At 44.7% G+C, this 25,991-nt stretch overlaps 1 protein-coding gene across 6 annotated transcripts; it reads left to right on the top strand.

The window, feature by feature from the left end:
* The first annotated feature begins 133 nt into the window (after positions 1–133).
* LOC119431066 (oocyte zinc finger protein XlCOF6-like) lies at positions 134–23,321 on the top strand. 6 transcript variants are annotated; one of them, XM_049657330.1, is made up of 3 exons: positions 134–270; positions 21,366–22,501; positions 22,670–23,321. In XM_049657330.1, exons 2-3 carry the CDS (start codon positions 21,652–21,654, stop codon positions 22,846–22,848), a joined length of 1,029 nt encoding a protein of 342 aa, XP_049513287.1. In that variant the 5' UTR covers positions 134–270; positions 21,366–21,651; the 3' UTR covers positions 22,849–23,321. The 6 variants fall into 6 exon arrangements, with proteins under 6 accessions (XP_049513287.1, XP_049513286.1, XP_049513288.1 ...); XM_049657329.1 differs by having other exon boundaries at positions 21,366–22,417; positions 22,502–23,321; XM_049657331.1 differs by having other exon boundaries at positions 21,366–22,249; positions 22,586–23,321.
* The last annotated feature ends 2,670 nt before the right edge of the window (positions 23,322–25,991 follow it).

Here is a 25,991-nt window from a genome sequence, read left to right on the forward strand (position 1 = left end):
CTTAACCTCGATAATAAAAGTTCTTCTCTCTCTCACCAGCGGACTTGCATTTAAAATCTAGAGGGCCCACCCTATGAGGCATGGATCTATCGCCCCTTCAAAAGCGCAGTGGCTACATCATCTTCATCGTCCTCTGGGCACCATTGTTTTGTGAAGACGTCTCGTTTGTTTTTTGTTCCACACGTGTCTTTCGGCGCGCGATTTGCTGTGCCGGGTGGGTTTGCTGTCTCCAAGACCAGTGCTCCCTACTTCCCGTGGCAAATGACAACCGTGAGTACAGTGTACTAGAATGTTGATATTTAGTTCACTATAGCTTGAGTGTCGGCAGTGCTAACGCACACCTTCTCGCCTTCACAGCTGGACTATAATGTTATAGTTAGTATCTTCAAGCGATCACGATCGGCGAGATAAAGGATGTCGGCCGCTCGTTTCGGGATACCACAGAGCTCGCTCTGCATGATTGAAGGGGAAAGATGCTACCCTGGGACTCGATCAATAAAAGGACAATTTCTCAGCGAAGGCGTATTGCGAAACTTAACATATACGCTTTTCCCGCAAATGGTATGTAATCGAAAAACTTTATCATGCAAGTTCATGGTACGCTGACCCATGTTAAGGTAAAGGGGGAATGAGAAAACGGGGTAATGTTATGTCCTTACGCATCTTCCGACAAAAAAAAAAAAAAATGGTTGGTGACATTACTTAGAAAAAAAGGCTGAATTTCACTGTAGCGGAATTTCGATATAATGACGCACGTGCCGATTTTACTGACATTCAATGCACATGTTCATCACTTATTCATTAGATATCGAAATTTTGTACCACCTGCTATAAATTAATTTGCGCATTTCGTTCCTTAATCGGTCCAACTACGGTGCTGGCAGTTCTGCAGCTAGCAGTGGAGTATATGAGGTGTGTTCAAGAACAAACCGAACTTTTGCTATAACACCTTTACTGCTTATGGTACAACATTTTAAGTGCTGTCCCCCTCAAAGTAGTCCCCTCTACTGGCAATCTTCCATTTTTGGAAAGCCTCCTGGCGCGCAGGCAATGGCGCACCGACGGGGGGGGGGGGGGTTGTAACACCCCCCCCCCCCCGCCCCCTTTTGTTTAATCCCTTTCCTTTCCTTGCGCATTTGAGTACTGCAACTAAGATGTAAGACGCGCAATCATCTGCATACACGCAAAAAGCACTTTTTTTGACAATTTCCCGTGAAGAAATTGAAATTAGTGCTGTTTAGATGGTAATGGCAACTGTCACCCCCCCCCCCCCCCTGGCAGAGATCCTGGGTGCGCTACTGAGCGCAGGTCTCTTCTTGCATTGATCGGGATCTCCTCTACGGTTTGGAAATGAAGTCCTTTCAAGGTGGTTTTCAGCTTGGGGAATAGAAAAAGTCTGCTGGGGTAGGGCCGGAGAATATGGTGGGTGGGGCACAACAGGAGTGTGGTGTTTCGCTAAGTATCTGCTGGACAAGGAGCGACACGTGAGCTGGGAGATTGTCATGATGCAACATTCAAGCCTGATTTTCCCACAATTCAGGCCTCTTACTACACACAGAATCTCAAATGTGCTAGGATTCCATGGTAAACTTCTTTGTTTACCGTCTGACCATGTGGCACAAATCACTGATGGACAATGCCTTTGTAATCAAAAAACACAACCAACATCACCTTCATTTTTCACCGACTCATGCATGCTTTTTTTGGACGGGGGAACCTTTGGCCACACAGCGCGATGACTGCACTTTCGTTTCAACATCATAGCCATAAACCCATGTCTCATCACCTGTTATGATGTTCTTAAAAAGTTTTCGTCATTGGCAGTGGTGAGCAGTTCCTGGCTGATTTCAACACAGGTCTGGTTCGGTTTGTGAGTCAACAAACACGGCACAAATTCTGCACTGACACGACGCATCCCAAGTTTGTCACTCAAAATTTCATGACATGATCCTACGCTGATACCCACTTCGTCAGCGACTTCTCGGAACAGTCAAACGACGATTTCCACGCATCACAGTTTCCAGCTCTCTCGACATCATCTGTGGATGTGGAAGGTCGCCCTGGCTTGGGATCACCGACCGACATTCTTCCGTCTTCAAAATGCTTGAACCAATCGTAGCACTGCGTTCGACTCATACAGTCCTCCCCGTATGCTTGGCTAAGTAACTAAAATGTCTCTGTGAAAGTTTTCCCAAGTTTGTAGCAGAACATCACACACACACGCTGTTCTTGCAATTCCTTCATTGTCTCTTTGGCACCAATCCGAAGAACAGCTTGTTCATGTGCTCACTTCTGCAGCTGTAGCTCGCCAACTAACGGTCAGAGCGGAATGCGGCAAATGGCAGTTTGTTGTCTAAACCTGCCACTACATGTGCTCGGTAGCCGCAGCGCACTCCCTCTGCCGGTTCGCATGGTATTTAAAAAGTTTGTTTTCATTTTTGAACACACCTCGTATTTTTGTAGTGACGTGTATGAAAATTAATTTTGACTAAAGCGTGCTATGACAGCTGCCCTGTGCAAAATGTTATCGTGCAAGTCGATAAAGAATTCCCCTGGCCTTATTGATGTCTGTTGTTGTCCCCTTCAGCCTATCACTGACACCCCAAAATCTTTTGCAAGGAAATTACAAAGAAAGAATAGTTCTCATTCTGCTTGAGGATTTGAACTCACAACTAACAGATTGGCAGTCCAGGATTGTACCTCTCAACCGCTTTGGTGATGCTTCATCGGTGGAGAATATTGATCCTGGAGAGCAACATTGTGCCAGCAGCTGCTATGATTTTCCCATTTAAAATCTGTATACTGGAAGAGCTGGTGTGGGTGTATGCTTTCTTCGTGCTTTCGCATAGCCTTCCAGGTTGTGGACGTGGTTCTTAATTATCTTCATCTACATTTAATGACAATGACAGTCTGCTTCGTCTAGCGCTCTCCTTCTAATTTTTACTGGATGGCACTGACATCCTTTTGTCTTCTAAGTTAGCGTGAGGCTATTATTGGGGTATCCCAAATATAACCTTTCGAAAATCTGAACGAATACAGAAGTAAGAAGCTAAAGTCTAGTTTTAGTCGAGAGCAGTGGCTATGTATGGACAGGAAAGAGGAGGAAGAAAATTCGAGTCTTTCGACTTCACCACCAAGATGTGCAAATTCCACAAATGAATATAAGACTCAAACTCCTTTTACTTCTTGTTAGGAGGTTGCTCGCTCGTATCTGCGAATGGTCACTTTGATAAATGCTGCTCGAAGTAGTTTAAGGCTTACCGAAAATAATGTTTCGCCAGCTGTCACATCACTGCTTTGCCTAATGGACGAAACAAATTTTTTTCTTCTGCCATGACCAATTCTTTCCTGTGCAACAGTTAGGAAGCAAAAAGTGGCTGCCACTTCTGTTTCTATGTTTATACAAGTGATATCACGAAGAAACAGGAATCGACACATATAAGGCGATGGCCATAGGGCTTTGTTCATCATTACTGCTAACTGCCTTCGTGAAATAAAGTGAAAGGAATAGTGCATGCACAATTACTTGTCAATGCTGGCATGTTTGTGACTGTTGGCGAACACGGTGTCGTCCTCCATGCCACCAAGGTTATTGGACAGGCAGCTCTTCAAAAATGTCCGCGACACAACGGAGCACAGCAAAGCGTTTCACTCACTGTGAACGCAATGATATACGGCATTATTTCAACGACCACATGATTTTCGAGCCTACACAACAGCACCGTTCGTCTTGCTCAAGGTTGCGAATAATATGCGATAAACAAATTAATGCAGCATTGACATTATTATAAATCAGGAGGACAAAAAAGCATGAAATGTATAGTTGCACCTCTCAGGTCGCGTGTTTTTGCGCGAGCCATCGGGCTATGCCAGAGAAATAAAAGGGAAAATGGAAAAAACAACTTTATAATCGTATCACGAACCCAAATATAACGTTAAGTGCGTTCAGATTAAAAAAGAAAAGCTGATATATTTATGCAGGATCAGTATGTTGGTTGTAGGCTGAAATTGAGTACGTGTTCGCATTTTAGAGCGCAGCAGATTTCACACATGACATAAATTAAGTCTGAGAATAAATTTTTGTTGTAAACGAGCTACTCGATATGGCACACGGCTGCGACATTATCACACTTGGACTTTATACAGAACATAACGTCAGTGAGAGCCTTTGATTCAAGTGCAGGCTATTTGGAAGCGCTAGATGCCCCTACAACACGTTAGTTCTGGCATAAAATTTTCAATTCTATGTAAGACAGCCTGCAGCTATATATACAATAGTTTGTAAGCTGAAAGAAACTCAATCTGCAGAATGGAGAAGCCATAGAAACTTTCATGGTGATGTCTCAGCTAGGTTTGCTGCTGGACAGAGGCTGTTGTGTTACAGTGGACTAAGCAATGCAGTTGAACACCATGGGAATGAAACACGAAATCGAGCTATTGCAGCAGAGGGCAACAACAAGTATTGACTGTATCAGGCAAAGGGTTTAGCTGTGTCCCACTAGTTCTCACTTGTATAAAAATATTTCTTTGGGCTACAAGGACTTGCACTTGTCAATGGTAAGCAAAACACACTCGCTTGACAAGTGTGCGCAAATTTGACCTGGAAAACACAAGAACATTTCAAAAATATTCACCAACATTCCATTCCGTTTTAATATGTCAGTCCACCATAACTGCTCTTAGCTTCCTACAGTCAATCATGTGTCAACAGTATTTGAACACAACATAAATACAAGATTTAGAAAAAACACACAGAGATAACATTCATAGCACTACAGTACCTGCTAAATTGACCTAGGTAAATTCAAATTCCCACTCAATTTGAACATTCGGGAAAGTTTGGGCAAGAGAAAATGCATTGCCATGGTATGTAAACTCATTTAGTTCGAATGTGAAAGCATGCTGCTTTGGTTAATTCGACCCCCGTCACGTTCTGCACCTGCGCAGAGCGGTTACAAATGACTTTAAAATGTGAAAAAGAAATTCTGCTAACAGCGCTACTGGATATGGGGGGCTGGGCCATGACAGTGACTGCAGCAGCCCGTCTTTCAGTAATGATAATGACTTGCACTGTGCCCTGGGCGATGTTTCTTATGTGAATTTTGTCAGCGCCACCGATATTGCGTAGGACTGTGGGTCGACGGATGACAACATGGACAGTTATTGTAGTCTGTATGGAAGTAATCTGTTGCCGACAGACTACTTCAAGGCTTAAAAAAGATTGGAAACCATTCGCTCTGCTGCCCTCTGTTAATACAGCAATACAGCCTTTCGAATTCGTCCAAAACTTGTGTTCTCGGAAGAGTTGAATTACCAGGAGCCGACTGTACTTGTCTTGGCGCCCTATGGCATTAGATGCATCACATGCGCACAGTATGAGATGAGTTGGAATGCTAAGGATTTCTTGGTACTGGAAAACAGAAAAGTTGGGACTGGTGGTATGTCTGCTTCTGATACTTTGAATGATTCCAGTGCAGGGGTTGCCGGCCGCCGTCTAAAGGGGGGAGGGGGGAGGCTGCTATGCATTACCCCCTCCTCTAACCACATTTTGAGCAAAATAAAGTTATTTCTCTCTCTCTCTCTCTCCAGTGTAACATGAGGCCACTTGAACATTTTTGTACAAGTGGCTAGAGAATGGACCAGTCCCGTCTTTCGCGTCTCGGATCGATTTTCCCGAATTGCACTTGGACCTGTCTCTCATAGGGGAATTTCTGAAGCTGCTTACGTTACCCTGTTGTTGTCATCATTTTGCAACCTCACTTGCCAGCCATCTTCAGCAGCTATCAACCATTCTTGAGGTGTTCTACAGCTAAACACGCCCAAATGCCACTTAGATAATTAGGAAATCACTGTGCTTGGTCACCATGTTAACAATGCTGGCAGCTGACCTGATGCCGACAAAATCCGTGACAAGGAGCATGTCCTCGTGCTCTCGTGCACTAAACATATCAACTTCTTCATTCCCTTGTGTTCCTACTTGCTATGTCTGAAATTTCCCCAAGATCACCTATTTACTCACCAACCTTATCAAGAAATTTGTGCCTTTCTCATGAGGCCCTCGGTAAGCTGATGTATTTCAGTTCTATTGTTATTTTGTAGAAAAAAAAACAAATAAAACAAGAGGATGTTGGGACTAAAGGCAGATTTTCTGACAGAGGAACCAACACCCTTCTGCACAGTTCTTGTAGCACTCATATTTATACAAAAATATCGGGTAGAAACTTGGAGGTTAATAAAGAAGCTTGAGAACAAGTTAAGGACTGCAAAAAGAGTGATGGAACAAAAAAATATTAGGCCTAACGTTAAGAGACGGGAAGAGAGCAGTGTGGATCAGAGAGCAATCGGGGATAGCTGATATTCTCATTGACATTAAGAGAAAAAATGGAGCTGGGCAGGCCATGTAATGCACGGGATGGATAACCAGTGGACCATTAGAGCTACAGAATGGATATCAAGAGAAGGGAAGCGCAGTCAAGGACAGCAAAAAACTATTTGGGGTGATGAAGTTGGAAAATTTGCAAGGGCAAGTTCGAATCAGCGGAAGACAGGGGCAATTGGAGATTGCAGGGAGAGGCCTTCATCCAGCAGTGGACATAAATATGAGCTGATGATAATATCAATATTAAACAACCAACAGCTTTCACACTACCCAATCCAACATGCAAAACAAACTCTATGACACTTAAAAACCGTCAATCTGGACAAAGTAAATGTAGAGGGGAACAATATGAATCAAGTGAATACAGAATTGATATGGTTAATATAATACATGCAATACAATTTGTGCTGCCTAACTACGATAACGTAAGATCTAATAACGTTCGAAGAACCAAAAAAAAAAGAATGAGGTACAACCTTGAACAACAGCACAACTGTGATCAGGTGTATCATTATAATTTTCTTTTGTGTGCTAACGTTAAAGACATATATTTCCTGCGTTAGGATTTTGATAACTTCTCGCTTGAAAGATTTTTCAGCACAATTGAAATTACGCTTTTGTTCTAATTTGTTTAATATGTAAGTTCTTTGATAAATAAAAGTAGGTTTCCCATAATTTGTTCATGTTATTTACGTGCAGCCCAGGTTTTGGCGGACAGGATAATGGTGGTGTTAGCACCTTCATTTCTCATATACAGTTTTTCGCTATATATTATTTTTAATACTTTTATGTAAGCTATTTCATTAGCACGAAACATATGGTATTTTTCAAATAAAGATGGTGTTTTTAAATTTGCCAAATTTCCTTGGTGCTTGCAGTGAAGTCAGAGAACTCTTTTCTGAAGAAGCATTAGCTTTTTGAAGTTAGTTTTTGTTGTCGTCCACCCACCAGAGCTCTGTAGTAACGCTTGGAATAAACAAGGCAATTGTATATCTGCTATTTCAGCCATAGGCGGAATCATTCTAGAAATTCTATAAAGAAAACAAAAACTTTTAGATAAATCTATGCACAGTTGACCATGTGCATTTGAGCTTAATTCCTCATTACACACAACTCCAAGAAACTTCTGTTTTTTTACTTGCGGCAGTTTTCGTCCGTTATAGTTATTGGTTAGTTTCCATTGTGTGTTCCGTGGCTTGAATATATTTTGTTTTAGCCACGTTTAGCTGTAATTTATTTCAGTTCAGCCACCGTACTAGTGATACAAGGTAGCGATTTCCAATTTGCTCAGGTCACTTGATTTAAACAATAGATTCCTGTCGTCGGCGTACATTATCAAATCTGGTGGATCAGGTATGTTAGCTATATCATTCACGAAGATTAGGAATAACAACGGACCTAATTTAGAGCCCTGAGGGGTGCCTTGTTGTAGCGTTAAAAAAGTAAACGAAGCATCCTGCATACATACGCACGACCTGTCGCTGATTATTTAAATAGCTTTCAAGCAACTGAGCTGCAACACCCTGTATCGCGTACTTCCCTGATTTCCTAAATAGAATTTTGTGGTCCATAGAATCAAAAGCTTTCTTCAGGTCTGAAAATAAACCAAGTGTATAGTTTTTGTCTTCAGTATTCAATATTATTTTATTTTTAATATATAGAACAGCTTGTTCAGTGGATTTATCCCTTTGGAAACCGTATTTTTTTATGGATATCCTAAAAAAAGTACGACGCAATGATATTGCTACATGCATGTGGTGTTTGATTGTTTGAACGAGGCGCGCGGGCGCCATAACTTGAGAAAAGAAGAACGAGCTGGGCTCGCATGGTGAATCTTACCTGTCAGCCATTGAACTGCTCTTGGAAATATAACCTGTAAATAGTTGCTCGTCTTACTGACTCGTCCTTCGTGTAACTAGATGGTACCTTTGACCAAGCGGCCCCCAACCATTTCTGTTATTCAAGCAGTTGTGCTGCAAGAAATTGCAAACCTTGGCATCCCTACCGCCTGCTCTGTCTCCCGACCTGATTCGGCATCCATTCCGATGTCCACAACATGTTATGACCAGTATTTCGCTCCCAGAACACGCAATCCTGCTGAATGGTGAACCCCAGACGACAAACTGATCTGCTTCCGCTGCCACCGAGTTGGTCATGTATCCTGCCACTGCTGCACCACCTGGATGCTGCCGTACTGGAGCTCATTCCCTGCTCCTCGCCCATACGCCGACGCTCACCGTTACTCACCTCGCCGTCTGTACCCTAGTGCTGATGCCCCTGACAGCCATCACGGGCGATCGCCGTCGCCTCAACGCCGTCACTCCCCGTCACCCCAACCTCACCGCTTTTCCTCTCCAAATCGCCGGACGGAAAACTAGGCCATGCAGCTCTTGGAGGTAGTGCTGCATCACGTTCGTTCTGTCCAAATCCTCCGTTGACGCTCCTCACGAACACGAACCTAATTGAAATAGACGTAGATGGTGTCCCGTTGACGGCATTGATTGATACTGGAGCCCAAGTGTCCATTGTCCATAATGAGCGCTAACCTATGTCGTCGCCTCAAAAAACTTCTTACGCCTGCCGTCACTCGAGCCGTACGTGTCGCCAATGGTGCCAATGTTGCCGTCAGGGTATGTGCACTGCTCGCGTTGTTATTGCTGGCCGCCAAGTTCCAGTGCTGTTCCCCGTGCTTACCAGTTGCCCTCATGACCTAATCTTTGGGCTCGACTTTCTGACGACGCATTCTGCCCTCATCGACTGTTCCACCTGTACGCTGTGCCTCGAGCTTCCTCTTCTTTCAGACGTTCGCCCCGAACGACCGAACACCCTCTGCACTACAGCGTTTGTCCGTTTACCTCCAAAAGCCCTAACCTTCATCGAATTGGCCTCAACGGCAACCGTGCCTGATGGCGGCTATGTCATCACACCTATTCGTGATGTCCTCCTGGCGCGCGACATCTCTGTGCCACTCTGTCACTGTGCCACTCTGTCGTTACCCTTGCCGATAATCGGATGTGTCTCCCCGTTATCAATTTCGGCTTGATGAAGCAAGTGTTATCTGAAGGCATAGCGGTAGCCACGCTGCGGTCAGTGACAGACTACCACGTCACTGCTTTTGCAGCTGACGTGTCTCCAGATGCTCCTGATTACCCGCAGGATGCCTTGAAGCTCGACGGCCCATTACCTCCCATGGTCGCTCCGGCCCTCGTACCTGACCAAGCAGCCGCCCTACAATGCCTTTTGCTTTCCTACCGCGACATATTTGACACTGACGTCTGACCACTTGGTCAGACGTCCCTTGTTAAGCAGCGGATAAACACTGGTGATGCTATTCCCATTCATCGCCGACCGGATCGCAATAACTTGCCGCAGAGCGGCAAGTTATTGAGCAGGAAGGGAACAAGATGCTCGCCAAAGGCATTCTTGAGCCCTCGTCGAGTCCTTGGGCGTCGCCGGTCATGCGCATCCACAAGAAAGCTGGCACGTGGCATTTCTGTGTTGAGAACCACCACCTAAACCGAATCACTAAAAATGACGTTTACCCTTTACCACAAATCGACGACGCTCTTGATTGTCTTCACTGTGCCAAATACTTTTCGTCCATCGACCTTCGATCTGGTTATTGGCAGATTTCCGTCGATGGGCAAGACCGAGAAATAACAGCTTTCATCACTCCAGATGGTCTCTACCAAATTAAGGTTATGCCGTTCAGTTTATGCAATGCCCCTGCCACATTCAAACAGATGAGGGACTCTCTGCTTCAAGGTTTCAAATGCTCAACTTGCCTTTGTTACCTCGAAGACGTCTTTGTGTTTTCTCCTATATTTGAGATGCACCTTGAGCACGTCGCATCTATCCTTGACGTCTTCCGCAAGGCTGGGCTCCAATTAAACTCATTGAAGTGCCACTTTGGGTGCCGACAGATTACAGCGCTAGGCCATTTCGTCGATGCGTTCGGAGTACAACTCGACCCGGAGAAGGTTCGAGCAGTAACGGCTTTTCTTGTACCTCAGTCTGTCAAGGACATCCGGAGTTTTGCGGAGCTCTGTTCTTATTTCAGACGGTTCGTGACAGATTTCGCACCACTCAGTGAACTTCTGAAGAAAGACGTGCCTTTTAAGTGGTGTTCCCCTCAGGCTGCCGCATTTTCACGCCTTATCACGATTCTCACCAGTTCACCAATCTTGGCCCACTTTGACCTGTCCGTACCTACAGAGGTCAGAACCGATGCCTCGGGTTATGGGATCGGCGCCGTCTTAGCGCAATGCTAACACGGACACGACCGCGTTATAGCCTACGCTAGCCGGCTCCTGACAACTGCAGAGCGTAACTATTTGATTACCGAGCGTGAATGTCTTGCTCTCGTATGGGCTGTTTCAAAGTTTCGCCCATATTTATATGGCAAGCCCTTCTCAGTAATCGCAGACCATCATGCGCTCTGTTGGCTTTCGTCGCTCAAGGATCCTACTGGCCGGCTTGGTCGTTGGGCCCTCCGACTACAAGAATATCTCTACACAGTGACGTACAAGTTGGGACGCCAACACCAGGATGCAGAGTGCCTCTCTCGCTACCCAGTCGAAGGCCCGGGCTCTACGTCTGATACTGACACCGACGCCTGCATTCTCTCTGTTTTCACATTGCTCCATGTCGCCGACGAGCAGCGCCGTGATCTGTTCTTGCGTATCATCATTGACCGCCTGGAATCATCACTTGCCGACAGTTCCCTTCGCTTATTCACACTTCAAGATGGCATACTCTACCACTACAACATTCACCCCTACAGCCCAGCATTAGTCCTTGTGATCCCTAAACACCTTCGCTCGGCTGTTCTCCACAAACTTCACGACCTCCCCACTGCCGGTCACCTCGGTGTCTCACGTACCTACGACCGGATCCACCGACGCTTCTTTTGGCCAGGGTTTGCTCGCTCCATTCGAAAATACGTAGGTGCGTGTGAGAAATGCCAGCTATGCAAGACACCATCGACGCTCCCCACTGGGTACCTTCAACCACTCGACATTCTCGCAGAGCCATTCTTTCGGGTTGGTTTAGATTTACTTGGTCCCTTTCCTCTTTCTACCTCTGAGAACTGGTGGATCGCTGTGGCCACAGATTACGCCACGCGCTATGCCATGACCCGAGCGCTCCCTACAGATGTCACCGATTTTCTTTGACACAACGTGATTTTATTATATGGAGCTCCGCGACAACTTCTCACAGACCGTGGACGGACATTCCTATCAAAAGTTATCGGACATCCTGCAGTCCCATGCCACGAGGCACAAGCTATCCACATCATACCATCCGCAAACAAATGGCGTCACGGAGCATCTCAATCGCACTCTCACAGACATGCTCGTGAAGTATGTCTCTTCAGACTACGCAGACTGGGACCTCGCTCTACCGTTTGTCATGTTTGCGTATAATTTCTCGCGCCACGACACAGCCGGTTATTTCCGATTTTTCCTTCTGTTTGGCCGAGAACCTGCACTGCCCCTCGACACAACCCTCCCTGTTCACACTGCACCAACCAGTGAATATGCACTTGACGCCATCGTCCACTCTGCCCACGCAAGGGAAATTGCCCGTGACCGTCTTCTGAACTCTCAAGAGAGTCAAAAGCGTTTGTACAACCGCCGACACCGAGGCGTGCACTTCCCACCTGGTTCTTTGGTGCTTCTATGGTCTCCGTCGCGTCAGGTCGGCCTGTCAGAAAAACTGCTGTCTTGTTACACCGGCCCATACCGAGTGCTTCGTGCCGTGACTTCCGTCACCTACGAGATAGCCCCTGACGCCCCATCTGCTTCCCAGTCCAGTGATATCGTGCACGTTACATGACTGACACAGTATCACCCTCCTAATGATGACATTTAGACGCTCCGGGATGTCGCTTCTGCCGCCGGGGGATTATGCTTCACGCATGTGGTATTTGATTGTTTGAACAAGGCGCGTGGGCGCCATCACTCGAGAAAAGAGGAAGAAGAACGAGTTGGGCTCGCGCGGTGAATCTAACCGGTCAGCGCTGCAACCGCTGTCGGCGGACAGCGACGGACAAACGACGGACATCGCTGGAATCGAACAGCCTACTGTTTGTGCAAGGTACCTAAACAAGGATGCCAACGACATCGAGGAAGTGTTTTAGGTTTTAGAACCGGAATGCTCTTTCCCATTGCGACTGCAGGTTCTATGTAAATGTGTAAATACTGCTGCAGCTTCTAGTCACCACTCCAGTGACCACTGCTAGCGCAGAGAGAATATTTTTTTAACAAGAGTTTACTAAAAAACTACTTGCGCTCTACAATGTCTGTGGAACGCATGGTTAGGCTGGCGCGGCGCTTCTATACAGCCACAGAGACGTCGGCATCAACGTGTTTGAAGTCATTGACCGCCTCGCTCAACTTTCCCGCCGAGAGAAGTTTGTGCTTTAGATAGCGAAGCAGCAAAAATCAATGCAAGTAAAAAGCACTGTTCCTTCAGGTCCATAAGTTCATAATTATGAAAACGTATGACCGTTCATTAGCTTTTAAAACCGCAGAAATTTTCGCCGTTTATTCTATCATGATCACAATTATCACGCGAATACAAAAATTATGAGAATGCCAATAACCAATTTTGACCGACCTTGCTCATTGAAAGCCCAGGCCCACGCGGCGTTCGCCAAAAACAGACTCGGATATTGGGTAGTTCAACTTACCGCATCATCTGTGGCCTTCGTTTGTCCTTTTCTTTCATTTTCAGCTACCTGCTTTTATTTCTTTTTTGAAATGAAGGAATACCCTCCTTTAATTTTGGGTGCAGAATAATTGTTGGCATTGCGCAGGCAGTGAAATTACACATTTTCGTACTGATTTATGCATTATTCCTCTATTATTCTACCCACATGGCGCTGTCGCGACCGCTGCATGGCCCAAGTACATATCACGATTTCTGCGATCATAGTTATGTTCTTGCCTAGATCATCTGTCTTTCTGTGCGCAAAGTTTACTATCTGTGATTGAGCAACATGTTTATTTGTCTTCTTTGACGCATTATATACACTGACGTTTGCTTAAATACGTAGATTTATCGGAGACTCATACGTATTTTTAAATATCTTATTGCGAGGTTTTGTGTATACAAGCAGTGAACTTTGTTTCCAGCGACTTTTTTTTTGCCCTCTAGCGAATTGTATCTTCGCATTTGTATATTCCATTCTACCTTCGCAATTTCTAATATATAATTTGCAGAACTCCCACTTTTTATTTGTACTCACTGCTGCAAGTATTATCTCGGTGTAATTACAATACACGACTAGTTACAGCTGCTCCTGCGCAATCGATTGCAACGAGGGATAGCGTCATTGAGCTTTCTTCCTGGGCGTTCCATATGTAGAAAAATCTAAACAAGGTTATTGAATGACAAAGATTCATCAAAATATTTTTCCTCAACTTATTCATATCATAGCCTTTACGTTTTTCATATAAGCTGCATGTACTGCTTTGCTGGTTTCGAACTGATATTGACCCTTTTCGTGGCGATCCCGTGGGCGCTACCATATTTGATCACGTGGTGACGCGTCCATTGCTTGCCTCAACTGCCTCCGTTGCCTCCTTTTTTACAATGGAAGTGTATGACGCCGGCGCGGCTTAGAAAACCTCTGTTTTCGGAGATATCATAGACGGTGACTAGATGGACGACACGAAGCTTTGATCACAGCTTCAGAGAACATGCAAAAGCGCTTTCAGAGCTGATTAAGCTATGTCCAAATGGCATAAGCAACGTATACGGTGCTTGTTCTAAAAGCGGGGCTAAATATGTATTCCAAGCTGTCCGATTATGAATTCAGTGAAGATTAGCGTGTTTTGCTCTTTGTTCTTTATTCGGCAAATATTTTGAAGCAGTGGCTTGTCAGTTTCTGACTCAGTGAAGTTGCTTGGTGGAGCCACTATCTGATTATTTTCTGCCTAATCGCTCGCGGGTGTGCTCAGTTCCGAATCCGATAGATTTGATCTTGCTGCGCACAAGGCTTGAAACGTAGCTGTTTTTGTAGATTGTAATACCTTGTAGCAAATATATATTACAGCTAGTAACTTGCTTACGACCCGCCGTGGTTGCTCAGTGGCTATGGTGTTGGGCTGCTGAGCACGAGGTCGCGGGATCGAATCCCGGCCACGGCGGCCGCATTTCGATGGGGGCGAAATGCGAAAACACCCGTGTACTTAGATTTAGGTGCACGTTAAAGAACCCCAGGTGGTCCAAATTTCCGGAGTCCCCCACTACGGCGTGCCTCATAATCAGAACTGGTTTTGGCACGTAAAACCCCATAATTTTTCAGTAACTTGCTTACTCTTGCGGACCATCACGAAACATTCAGCTTCAACCATTCGTTCACCATAGGTGTAGTCCGCCATTTATTGTGTGTATACAGTGCCCATATATTCAAGTGTGAGTCCATTCACTTATTCTTGATACGTCGGCGATAGAGTGGGCGTAAATTTTCCTGCCATTTGGACAGATGTGTATAGACAACGTGCGCGAAACTTACTATGACAGGAAGCGGCGCTACTCCCTTTGTCATTGTTTAACGAGTGGTACTCATTCTTGCCGACGTTCTGGGAATGAAGCCCTTTCTTTGAAGGTTAGCGATACAAGGCTGGCGGATGAGCAAATTTCTGCATCCTCGAGGAAAGCCGTACATCACGAAGTGCCGGTAACACGTTCGGACAGTTGCAGCAGCGGTCCGCGAACTTCGCCACACAGATTCATTCTATTCCTTAACATGCCAGTCACTATTTTTGCAGCCAACTACTGCACACGTCTTCAATCCACATTATTCAATCTAGCATGATTGGAGCACAGTGTGTTAGCGAAAACTCAGTTGCATTTCCGACAGCTGATCGCATAGAAGCAAGATAGAAGCGGTAATGGTTTCGTATTCGTGCGCAGTCGCTGAGGAGAGGTATGGCGCGCCGCTGTGAGCGCCATCTCGTTTCTCTAAAACAAACTGCTCCGTGAAAAGGGTCAATAGTTCTAAAGTTCATGTGATGTTTTCTTTACTTATTAATTAGACAAAAAAAACGCGGAAGCATTGATATCAGTTATTTCTGCCACAATTTTTGGGGCATACGAATTTATTCTTTTATGACAACAGACATGTTTTAATGGACAGTGCATAGCGTTCAATATTTCGTTAGCAGCATCTAATATACAATGGAACTGGCAATGCAGTTATTATTCATGCATTTGATCCCTCGACAAATTCTATAAGGAGGAGGCCGCTCTGCAACCTGAGCCCCCCCCGAACAAAATTTCTGGCTACGCCACTGGTATGCAGGTGTACTGACCATTGAACATTGTTGTGTTCTATGTAAAGCAGTGGTGTTTATAATATGCTGCACAACCCTGTTGCGCAAAAGTATCTAGCAGGTGACAAATCATGGCACATCTGCTACCCACAAAAATATTTTGCTCAGTGTTGCATCTCAATAACTCACGATCTCTGCTACCCCTATTTTGATAAAGGCACCTTCACTCATATTGCTATTGTTGCTTCTAGGCTGAAGACTGCACATAGACAAACTCACAACAGGAAACACTTGCCAAGATGGTATACAAGTTTCCGTTGGCAATCGAGTTAAGTGGAAATCCCTAAAGGTACAGACAGTTTTGTGAAAGAAAAATTTGCGAGCTTAGAGTAGCACAAATCTACAAATGAAATCCATTTGGCTTTCTCAGAAAGATAACTTTACAGTCAAAGAAAAAATGGTTTAACTATCAAAAACAGGCCCAATGCCTTCTTTTGGGCCAATTGTCACTTTAAGGAAACTTCTATACAGCTGACATTAACAGATTTTATTGTTGTAGCAATGTATTATGTGTGTAATTCATAGGTGAAAAATAACAAGAATGTCAGCTCGATAGTCACATGATAAAACCAAAACTAGGGAACTGGATAACTGGGAAAACGGCACGATATAAAGAAGTGCTTGTTTGTCGATTAAGAATAGGACACACTTACAGTACTCACTCTCACCTCTTGACTGGGAATGATCCTCCGATTTGTAGTAAGTGCGGCAATATTCTGACCGTTGTCCATGTTCTTATTCAGTGCCCTGCTATAGAAGCAGAGAGGAAAAGGTATTTCCCTTCTGCATATCGTGAAAACATACCTCTTCACCCATCATATTTTCTTAGCCATGAACCGCTTTTTAACCTGAAAACAGTTTTAGAATTCTTATATGAAGTAAACACCCTGGAAATCATTTGGCCAGGTAATTTTAGCAAGTGATTAACAGCCCTTGTATTCAAGGGCTGATTTCAAGCCCTAGTATCACTGTTGTATGTCTTACATCATACGTTTTTAACGAAACCCATTTGCCATAGCCCACATCACTAACTAGGTAGTGTCATTATTTTACCACTTACATGTTTTACGCCATTTACAGCGACAGTTTTTTAGGCCCTTCTACAGCCATGTCAGATCTACTTTGAGGAATTTATTGTCCACGCCATCCACAATTCATCGATAACATTACCATTTGTCATGGCGCTCTTTGGCCATACCTGGCCCTTGCGCCATAAAACACCACACATCATCATCAGCTCGATAGTGTAACGAGAAAGAAGTTCGAATACATTTGCTCTAATTATATGCATTTATTGCATCGTTTATGCAATGTGCAGTTCCTGTTGACTAGAAAACTTCTCGAATTGTACCTATACCAAAGCTAGGTCAGCCCTTAAAGAGCCCCTCACCAGGCCACATAGCAAATTTTTTGGTTATACGCTGGAAGGCATTACCTGCCGTCTAGGGAGCGTTCTGCTCCCTAGACGAAGTGCTCAGGGCTCACCAGTGCTCTGGGCCTCTCGCTATTATGCAGTTTTATTGCGATAGCAATTATATGGACACTCAAAAGCAGATTTCCGCCGTCGCCGTGAGGTTCCGTATGACATCAATGGAGATGAAATCGTCGGCGCGCGCCGAACGCTGTATGTGCAAGTGAAAGGGCGCGAGGGGCACGCGCTTTCACGGGGAGTGAATGCACGGCGGAGAACAAACGCGTGTTCTGCGCCGTGATCGCTTAAGGGCTGCAGAAGTAGGCGTCTCTTTCCTCCTTTACAATCACCATATATGTAGAGCAAACGCGCCTTCTTCCGACGCGCGAGAGGCCGTGGGGGAGGGGGGGGGACGGGGAGGGAAGGGAGGTGACGTTTAGCTGCGGCACCAAGTGCCTATTTATATCAGAGGCTCTGGCAACAGTCACCAACGCCGCACACATTTTGAGCGAACGCGGGCAAAACGCCGACGGCGTTGACAACAGTTCTGCGTGTTGCCAGTGCTGCTGCATGTCCAAGTTTATACAGCTGATAAAGCTAATATCATTACTCCGTATAGCTCTACAAATTTGCTATTGCAACTGATGCTCCGCCTTTCAGGTGAAACTGCGACAACTTTTTTTACAGTTCTGCCAGTTTCGTCAACGTCCTCTCATCAAGAATGAGTAGGAAGACGCTCGCACGACCATCTGAACAAGGTCAGCCGTCTACTTCATCGCTCATGTTTGGGCGACGTGACTTTGGCAGCTCGGACCAGCTCCGTTCCTTGGAGAGCTCAACGCCCGAAGCCATGCACTCTGACAACGCATTCACCTTAGTCATGGGCCGTCGTATGAAGAAGATGCGCCAGATGTCAAGTGAGCAGACTTCATCTAACGAGAGGGAGCAGCAGTCTTTCATGGTTTGTTACGTGCCGCTTACGGCGTCACACAACCTGAACTCCTTAAGTAGGCAGTTTTTATATGAATATTTTGAAAGTGTGGCCCCTGGTCAAGTCAACAAAATCCGGATCAACTCTTGAAAAAACATCCTGACAGTAGATGCCAAGAGTTCAACTATAATAGAGAAGTTAAAGATTATTTCAACATTAAGCGGAATTCCCATCCGTTCCTTTATTATTTACGGGAAGGAGTCAACGACTGGTGTAAGTTCTGATGTCGACCTTGAGATCGAGGAAGGGGACCTCAGGAATCTACTGAGTTCATCGGTGCACATTCTTGAGTTTCATCGTTTGGGGAACTTCCGGTGCATCAAACTAGTATTTGCTTCGTCAACTTTGCCAATGACTGTCAAAGTGGGGTACGTGATACACCGCGTCCGACCATTCGTCCCGAGGCCTCTGCAGTGTCGGAAATATCTCAAGATTGGTCACGTAAGCGCTGTGTGCAGAAATCAAGTGACCTGCCAGCGTTGCAGTGGGCAACATGATACCGCTGACTGTGATGCACCTTCATTGAAATGTCCCAACTGTCCTGGCTCTCAAGAAGCAACGTCGAAGGATTGCCCGAAGATGCAGCAGAAAGTTCGTATTCCCCGGAAAATGGCAAAAAACAAGTCTTCCCATAGACAGGCTGCTCAATCTTTTCGCTGAGACAGACAACGCTCGCGTAAGAAGCGCCATCCAATGACTTCAGAAGAACTGGATTGTGGGGCGCAGGGGCCTCGACAACCTCTGCCTGTGCCGGCATCGAGGACGGTTACCGCGTCTACTGCAAATTCAGGATCTCCGAGAGCACAGGGCGCGCATTCATCGCCCCTGGGTGGCACAGACACGGAGTAGCCTTCGCTGCCCAGTAATTCATGGGCACGATACCATGCTGTAGTGTTCCTCTACGTCAAGAAGTGGATTCTAGGGCTAGTAAAGCCGATGGCCCTATAGGCAAGCAAGGAGTTGATAAGAATGACAAAGAAAGCGTTGAAAAAATGCTGAAACACCTGCTAGAATCAATGCGCATGATTCTCTGTGGTCTCCAGACTCCGGCTGCTAATAGCGCCGTGCATGTCCTCGCTGTACTGGAGCAGCTGATCGCTGCTCTTCACATATTTTAATTACCTTTCTTGGCACCTGTGCTGCTCACGCAGGAGCAGCACAGGTGCCAAGCAGCACAGCTTCTTCACGGCGAGTGTTTGTGAACTTTCGATTGCATTCGTGACTCCGTCCATGCTCTGGAAGGTAGATAACACTTTTGAATAACCTTTTTGCACTTTGTTGATAGCCACGAGGATGCTGAACTGTCTTTACCATTGTACATCTTTCTTCTATGTCATCATCACCCCTCATCCAGCCTTTATGTCCCCGTTCCCCCCTCCCCCTGTGCAGAGTAGCGGGCTAGAGCATGCTAGCTCAGTCCGACCTCTCTGCCTTCCTTTAAATAAATTATCTCTCTCTCTTGTCCGAACAAGCAGACGAAATGAAAATATCTCTCTCTTGCTGTGGTGCGAAGTAAAACAAAAACACGCAGACATTTGGATTGTGTGTTCTATGATTTCTCTAAACTGTAATTTGTCTATTTAAGCAACAGAATAGACAGATAACAAATGTTGCCTTGAATAATTCTCAAAGTGTCACGTGTCACTATGAGCAATGTCACTGCATATACATGTACTTGTTTATATACATCATCCGCTTGTCTTGGAGCGTGGGCCCGTGAGAACAACAAACGGCGTTTTGTTTGAAATTTCAGCTCTTTCCGCTGTGTGTAGGGATGTGACACTTAGTAGACATGATCGTTAGCGCACGTTGTATGCACCGTACCGTGTTGCGAGCTCAAATGGCCAGATCTGGTGAAGAACCCTTTAAGGGGGTTGTGGGGCTGAAAATTAACTTTTGAACCATTGCACAGATATTTTTAAATGTCTTGATTTAAGTATGTATTCTAAATTTCATTAATACATATAAAATAGAAAAGAAGTTATGGTTGTCATACAGACCAATTAGGCATGTCACCTTAGGAAACTATCATTTTAGAAATAATGCAGACTTGCTGATTGTTTTTGTTAAATATCTCCTAGGGAGCCTAGGGATAATTCCAATCGTGTGTTTTTTATTACATTTATGTAACACTTTGAGGCAGAGTTCATTTGTTTTCGTTGTCATTATATGCCTGATATTCAATAATATGTTGTGTTTATAAAAAGTACCTCATCTTGTTCCTGAGAAAATTTGTGCCCTGAACTACTTTGAAAGCTGGTTTTGGCAGAGCAGTTTGGCAATGATAGATTTCCTAAAAGTTTCATTCATCCAAAAAAGGCAAACTGAGAGAAATGAGCTCACAAGCTATTTAATTAAGACAAAGAATAATTAAAGTACTCTGCTCCATATGTTGCACCCTCCTCTTCATTTCGAACCTGCTCAGTGTCAATTGATTCAAGTCGCCTTCAATTTTTTTCAGCGTTAGAACAGTCTAGTGCCCTTGTCTCCACTCACAGAGAAGGATGTCAGAGCCAGAATATGCCTTTCTTTATTAGTTTTTAACTTTGCTGTCTACTATGCTGTCAGCGGATGGTCTTCCATGCTTAAAACGTGCGAATAACAAACTTTCTAATGGGGGCATTCACTTCATGTTCGGTTTCTTGCCCACTTTGTGGCCGCGTCTTGAATACAGCTTTCATGGGTGCTCTCATTGGCGAATGCGCGCCTCACGAGAAGAGAATTCAATTTCTTTTCTATGCTCCAGGTTGCCACCAAACTTGGTGATGAGCTTCTTTATATGTCTAAGAATTCAAAATAAACAAACTGATAAAAATGCTTTTTTTTTCAGGTGAAATTTCAAAACTGTAACTGTCTACCACACCACAAATATGGTGAATCCTAGTTCGAGACAAAATGCTGCTTTTGTTATTTTGGTCAACAGGTCCATGATTGCATTACTGAATGTTCAGGCTGTTGCACTTGGCTGCAACGGCAGCTTGCACTAACACTGTTTTACAATTAAATCGTGTTTTAAGCCAAATATGTCTATATTTCACAAACTTGATCATTGAGGAAACAAAAACATGTTGGGCAAATCAAAATGGTTATCCTTCTGATCTGGAATCACCATCAAGACATTGAATGAAGCAAAAAATGATCTTTAGCACTAGTATCTATGTTATTTCATTCATTTTGCATTTTGTAATTATGTTTTTGTTTTGAAGTGAAAGGTAACATGTCTTGGTTTTCTTTGTGCAGCATTGAGACATTCCAGCTGCCGAGCAACTGCGGATGGTGTGGTCACATCAAGGATACAACACCTGCTGTAACTCCTGTGCCTATGAGACAGATAAACGTGATCTGAAGGACACACCACGTTCTATACAGGCCAGCGTCCATTTGAATGCCATTTGTGTCCTTGGATCTTCTGGCGAACATTGAAGCTGAAGAAGCACCTACAACTTACATAGGCAAGAGGCCAGTTGAGTGCCCTTTATGCCCTCAGAGCTTCTGACAAAAGGTTAATCTGAAGCAACACTCGCACATGTACACAGGCGAGATGCCATTTGATTGTCCGTTATGCCCTCAGAGCTTCTCACGAAAGAGTTCTCTAAACCGACACCTGGACACCCACACAGGCCAGAGGCCATTTCAGTGCCCTTCATGCCCTCAGAGCTTCTCAGTGAAGTCTACCCTGAAGAATCATGTGCGCATCCACAAAGGCGAGAGGCCATTTCAATGCCCTGCATGTCCTCAGAGCTTCTCAAATAGGTCCACACTGAAAAATCATGTGCGCACCTACACAGGCAAGAGGCCGTTTCAGTGCCCTTCATGCCCTCAAAGCTGTTTGCAGAAGTCTACTCTGAAGAAACATGTGCTCATCCACACAGGTGAGAGGCCATTTCAGTGCCCTGCATGTCCTCAGAGCTTCTTGGACAAGTCCACACTAAGAAGGCATGTGCACATCCACACAGGCGAGAAGCCATTTCATTGCCCTCAATGTCCTCAGAGCTTCTCACGCATGTCTATACTGAAGGATCACCTGCGCACCCACACAGGTGAGAGGCCATTTCAGTGTCCTTCGTGCCCTCAGAGGTTCTCGCACAAGTTTGTACTTAAGAATCACGTGCGCATCCACACAGGTGAGAGGCCATTTCAATGCCCTTCGTGCCCTCATAGCTTCTCACAAAAGAGTCATCTGGACAAACACCTGCGCACCCACACAGGCGAGAGGCCATTTCGCTGTGCTTTGTGCCCTCAGGATTTCTCACACAAATATGCATTGAAGAATCATGTGCGCACCCACACAGGTGAGAGGCCATTTCAGTGCCCTTCATGCCCTCAGAGCTTCTCACTTAAGTTTACCCTGAAGAATCATGTGCGCACCCACACAGGTGAGAGGCCATTTCAATGCCCTTCATGCCCTCAGAGCTTCTCACGTAAGTCTATACTGAAGAATCACCTGCGCACCCACACAGGCGAGAGGCCATTTCAGTGCCCTGCATGCCCTCATAGCTGCTCACGAAAAAGTAATCTGCACCAACACCTGCGTACCCACACAGGTGAGAGGCCATTTCAGTGTGCTTTGTGCCCTCAGAGCTTCACAGACAAGTCTGCATTGAAGAGTCATGTGCGCACCCACACAAACGAGAGACCATTTCAGTGCCTTTCATGCCCTCGGAGCTTCTCACGCAAGTCCACACTGAAGAATCACCAGCGCATCCACACATGCAAGAGATGATTTCATTGCCCTGCATGTTCTCGAAGCTTCTCCCAAAAGAGTATTTTGAACCGACATCTGCGCACACACACAGGCGATAAAACACTTCATTGGCCTTCATGCCCTCGAAGCTTCTCGAAAGTCTGCACTAAAGGCTCACCTGCGTATCCACTAATGTGAGAGGCTGTTTCATTGGTTCTCATACTTTAGAAAAGCTCATTAATGTTCATGTCGCCAAGCCAGTGCACACTAGAGATCATTGAAGCAGGAAGAATTCAGTGTTCACAGTGTTCATGTGTAAAGGTCGCGTCGGTTCACCTTTTCCAAAAAAAGACTTTCCCAAGTACACTTGCTGCAGAGTAGTGCCGAATTGTGAGATTTCTCATTACTTCTTCATTTTTATGTTTTTCTTAGTTTTTTCATAAAACCTCAGTGTATATTCTCATAATATTATCATTGGTATTGTTATTTCTCCTAATAAAATACTTGGAGTTAGTGTTTATCTGTCTGGTTTCCTGTCCCCTGTGTCAATTTCGCACTTCAACTCTGCTCATGGATTACCATCTAGCCTGCACCCTATTTTTGCAGAGCTTTTTTTGTTAGACTCATATTTTTGTTGCCTGTAGCTTCTATACATGTGCGAGTCTTTGGAGGTCTTATTGATATGTTTAAGCTTTATTATTTTCTTGCATATAAGTGCTTCTTTACTGCATTCAAGTTTTTAGTTGTTAAGTGGAAAATTAGTTGTGTAGGTCTGTTTCACCACACTATATAAATGACTGTTTTGTGAATGGCTATTGCTAATTGTTGATATTTCAATGCTTGCACTAATAGCATGTAAACTTTCGATTCATTACCATTTTATTGTGCTGAATGCTTCAAGGTAATTTAAGTGATGGCACTTGTAAGGTTGTTTATTGCCGTTTAATGCAGTTATTACAAATTTTGTTCAACAATAGAAATTATTACGCAAATACTGTTATGTGCATTTTTAATTCCTACTATGCAAAGATGTTGCTAAAGCTGTGATTGACTGATGCTCTCAAAACGTCGCCCACATATCACATGATATGCTCCTTATTCCCTCAGAATGTGAACTTTGTGACACATTGACTTCTGTCATGACATTGGGCAAACTTCCTGCGTGGTTCATAAAATGCACTTGTGACGGTTTCGGTACATGCCACCTATAACAAGGCCGCCATTCTCTCCAAATATAGAATTGCTAGCGCCTTTGCTTCTTTCGGAGCAGCGGGGAAATTTAAGAGAGTTTTAAGGTACGTTCGATTCACCTGAACCAGTTCATGAGGCACTGCACCCTTCAATTCGTTTCAGCCGTGCAGCAATGATGCCCGCTGAACCACACCGTTCGTTTCAAAAGGTGCAGGACTTGTTCACGATTTTCCTGCACCCACTTGACTGTAGGTGCCGCCTTGGTGCAACCGTACAGGTGCAAAGCAGCAGCGCTGCACACGGGCGCAAGCACTGTTAAAACCCCACTTATGCACATCTGATGTATTTATGCAGGTGTGGTGTGTATTTACGCCTCAGAAGCCCATCATACCTACAGTTCAGAACCTCTCAAACTTACGCACTCCGTGCACATTATTCGGACATAACATAATGCCTGCACCGTGTCTGCACCTTGGTATTCGTTTCGAGTGTCGCACTGTGCCTGCACTGCAGAAATTGAGGTGCGCAATTTCTGAACTTCTCGTGAACCGCCGTGAACTGGTTCACAGTGGTGAAGTTGAATCGAACGTACCTTTAATAACGCCTCTGTACACGCAAAAATGAACGTTCAGTAATTCTCATTTATCCATGAATTACCCAACACACTTCGAAACATTTCTGTACATCGCTGCTAACATTACCATTATTGCCTTAAACTATAACTTGGTTATAAGCAGCGTACTTGAAAAAACATGGACACAAATGAGTGAAGCACAGAAAAAAAATGTGCTTCGTGGGTACGCTCATTTTGTCTGTGCTTGTTTTTAGAGTGCACTGCTAACAACTAAGTTATGAATTATGAAGTAGCCCATCAATCCGTCTTAAAGGGACACTAAACCGAAAAAATAAATCAGTTTTTATTGTTAAAGTCTGTGAATAACTTGTTTCCTTTATTCCATGGCAATACATTAATTATTATAATTGTGGTATATATATTGTATATTCGCTTGTTTGCACTGAAAGAAATTGGGTTTGCCTTTTGGAAACAAGGTTTTCTTTGGCGTCTTCAAATCGTTTGGGGTTTGTGTGATCTGGGTATCTGGCCGCCACTTTCGTCAAAATTTGACGATTTGAGGCCTTTCACTGCAAGTACTACGACAAAAAAAGCTTCAACATGAAGTTTGCAAATACAGTAATGCACCGAGTTAATATATAGATCCACTTACGGAACAGTGAGTGATTAGTGCCAGAAGGCTGAAATTAAACCCAGATGCACTCGTTCATTTCTAACTGCGTGCACATAAATCCGGAACCGGAAGTGTGACTTTACTGTATGTACTAGGGCTATTTTTTTTACCTACACTGGCTACACGAGTGTAGCTAGTGTAGGAAGTCGCCATTTGTTTTACTTGGTGTAGAAAAGTGTAGCGCAGCCCACCTACACGAAGCCATTTTTTATAGCTGTTGTGTATCATGAAAACTACACTTTCTACTCTGCGGTTGTGATGAGTGTAGGTAGCAGACGACAAACGAATAGGCTGGCGTTGCAAATGCGTGGCACAATTTTGTCTGTGGCTGTCGGCGCTGATATAAGCGACGATAGTGAATATTCACTCCAAGGAGGGTAGGGAAGTGCTGGCGTGACCATGTGTCACAGAGGAAGGTGGGCTTGCCTTCCATCAGGATAAAATTATATTACTCACGAATGGTGAAGGTTGTTTCCGACTCTGGGCTGTATTGTACGCATTGAGAAGTTTTTTTCAAGCACTGCACATTCGATATGTATTTCGCTGTAGTTTCTCTGGATTTATTGATGAAAGGAAACTCGTACATTGGCGTTTAGTCTCAGGCAAGGGCATATAGGCAGCCAGTAACTACGAAGTCGAGTGAAGTGCGGAGTAAAGAGCCTTTCATCTGCTGATATCGAAGATGATGTGCTGTCTGCTCGGATTGGCTACACCCCAGCGAGCCAAGTGCGCAGCATACGACGT

This window comes from Dermacentor silvarum, chromosome 10, assembly GCF_013339745.2.
Source record: "Dermacentor silvarum isolate Dsil-2018 chromosome 10, BIME_Dsil_1.4, whole genome shotgun sequence".
Lineage (NCBI taxonomy): Eukaryota > Metazoa > Arthropoda > Arachnida > Ixodida > Ixodidae > Dermacentor > Dermacentor silvarum.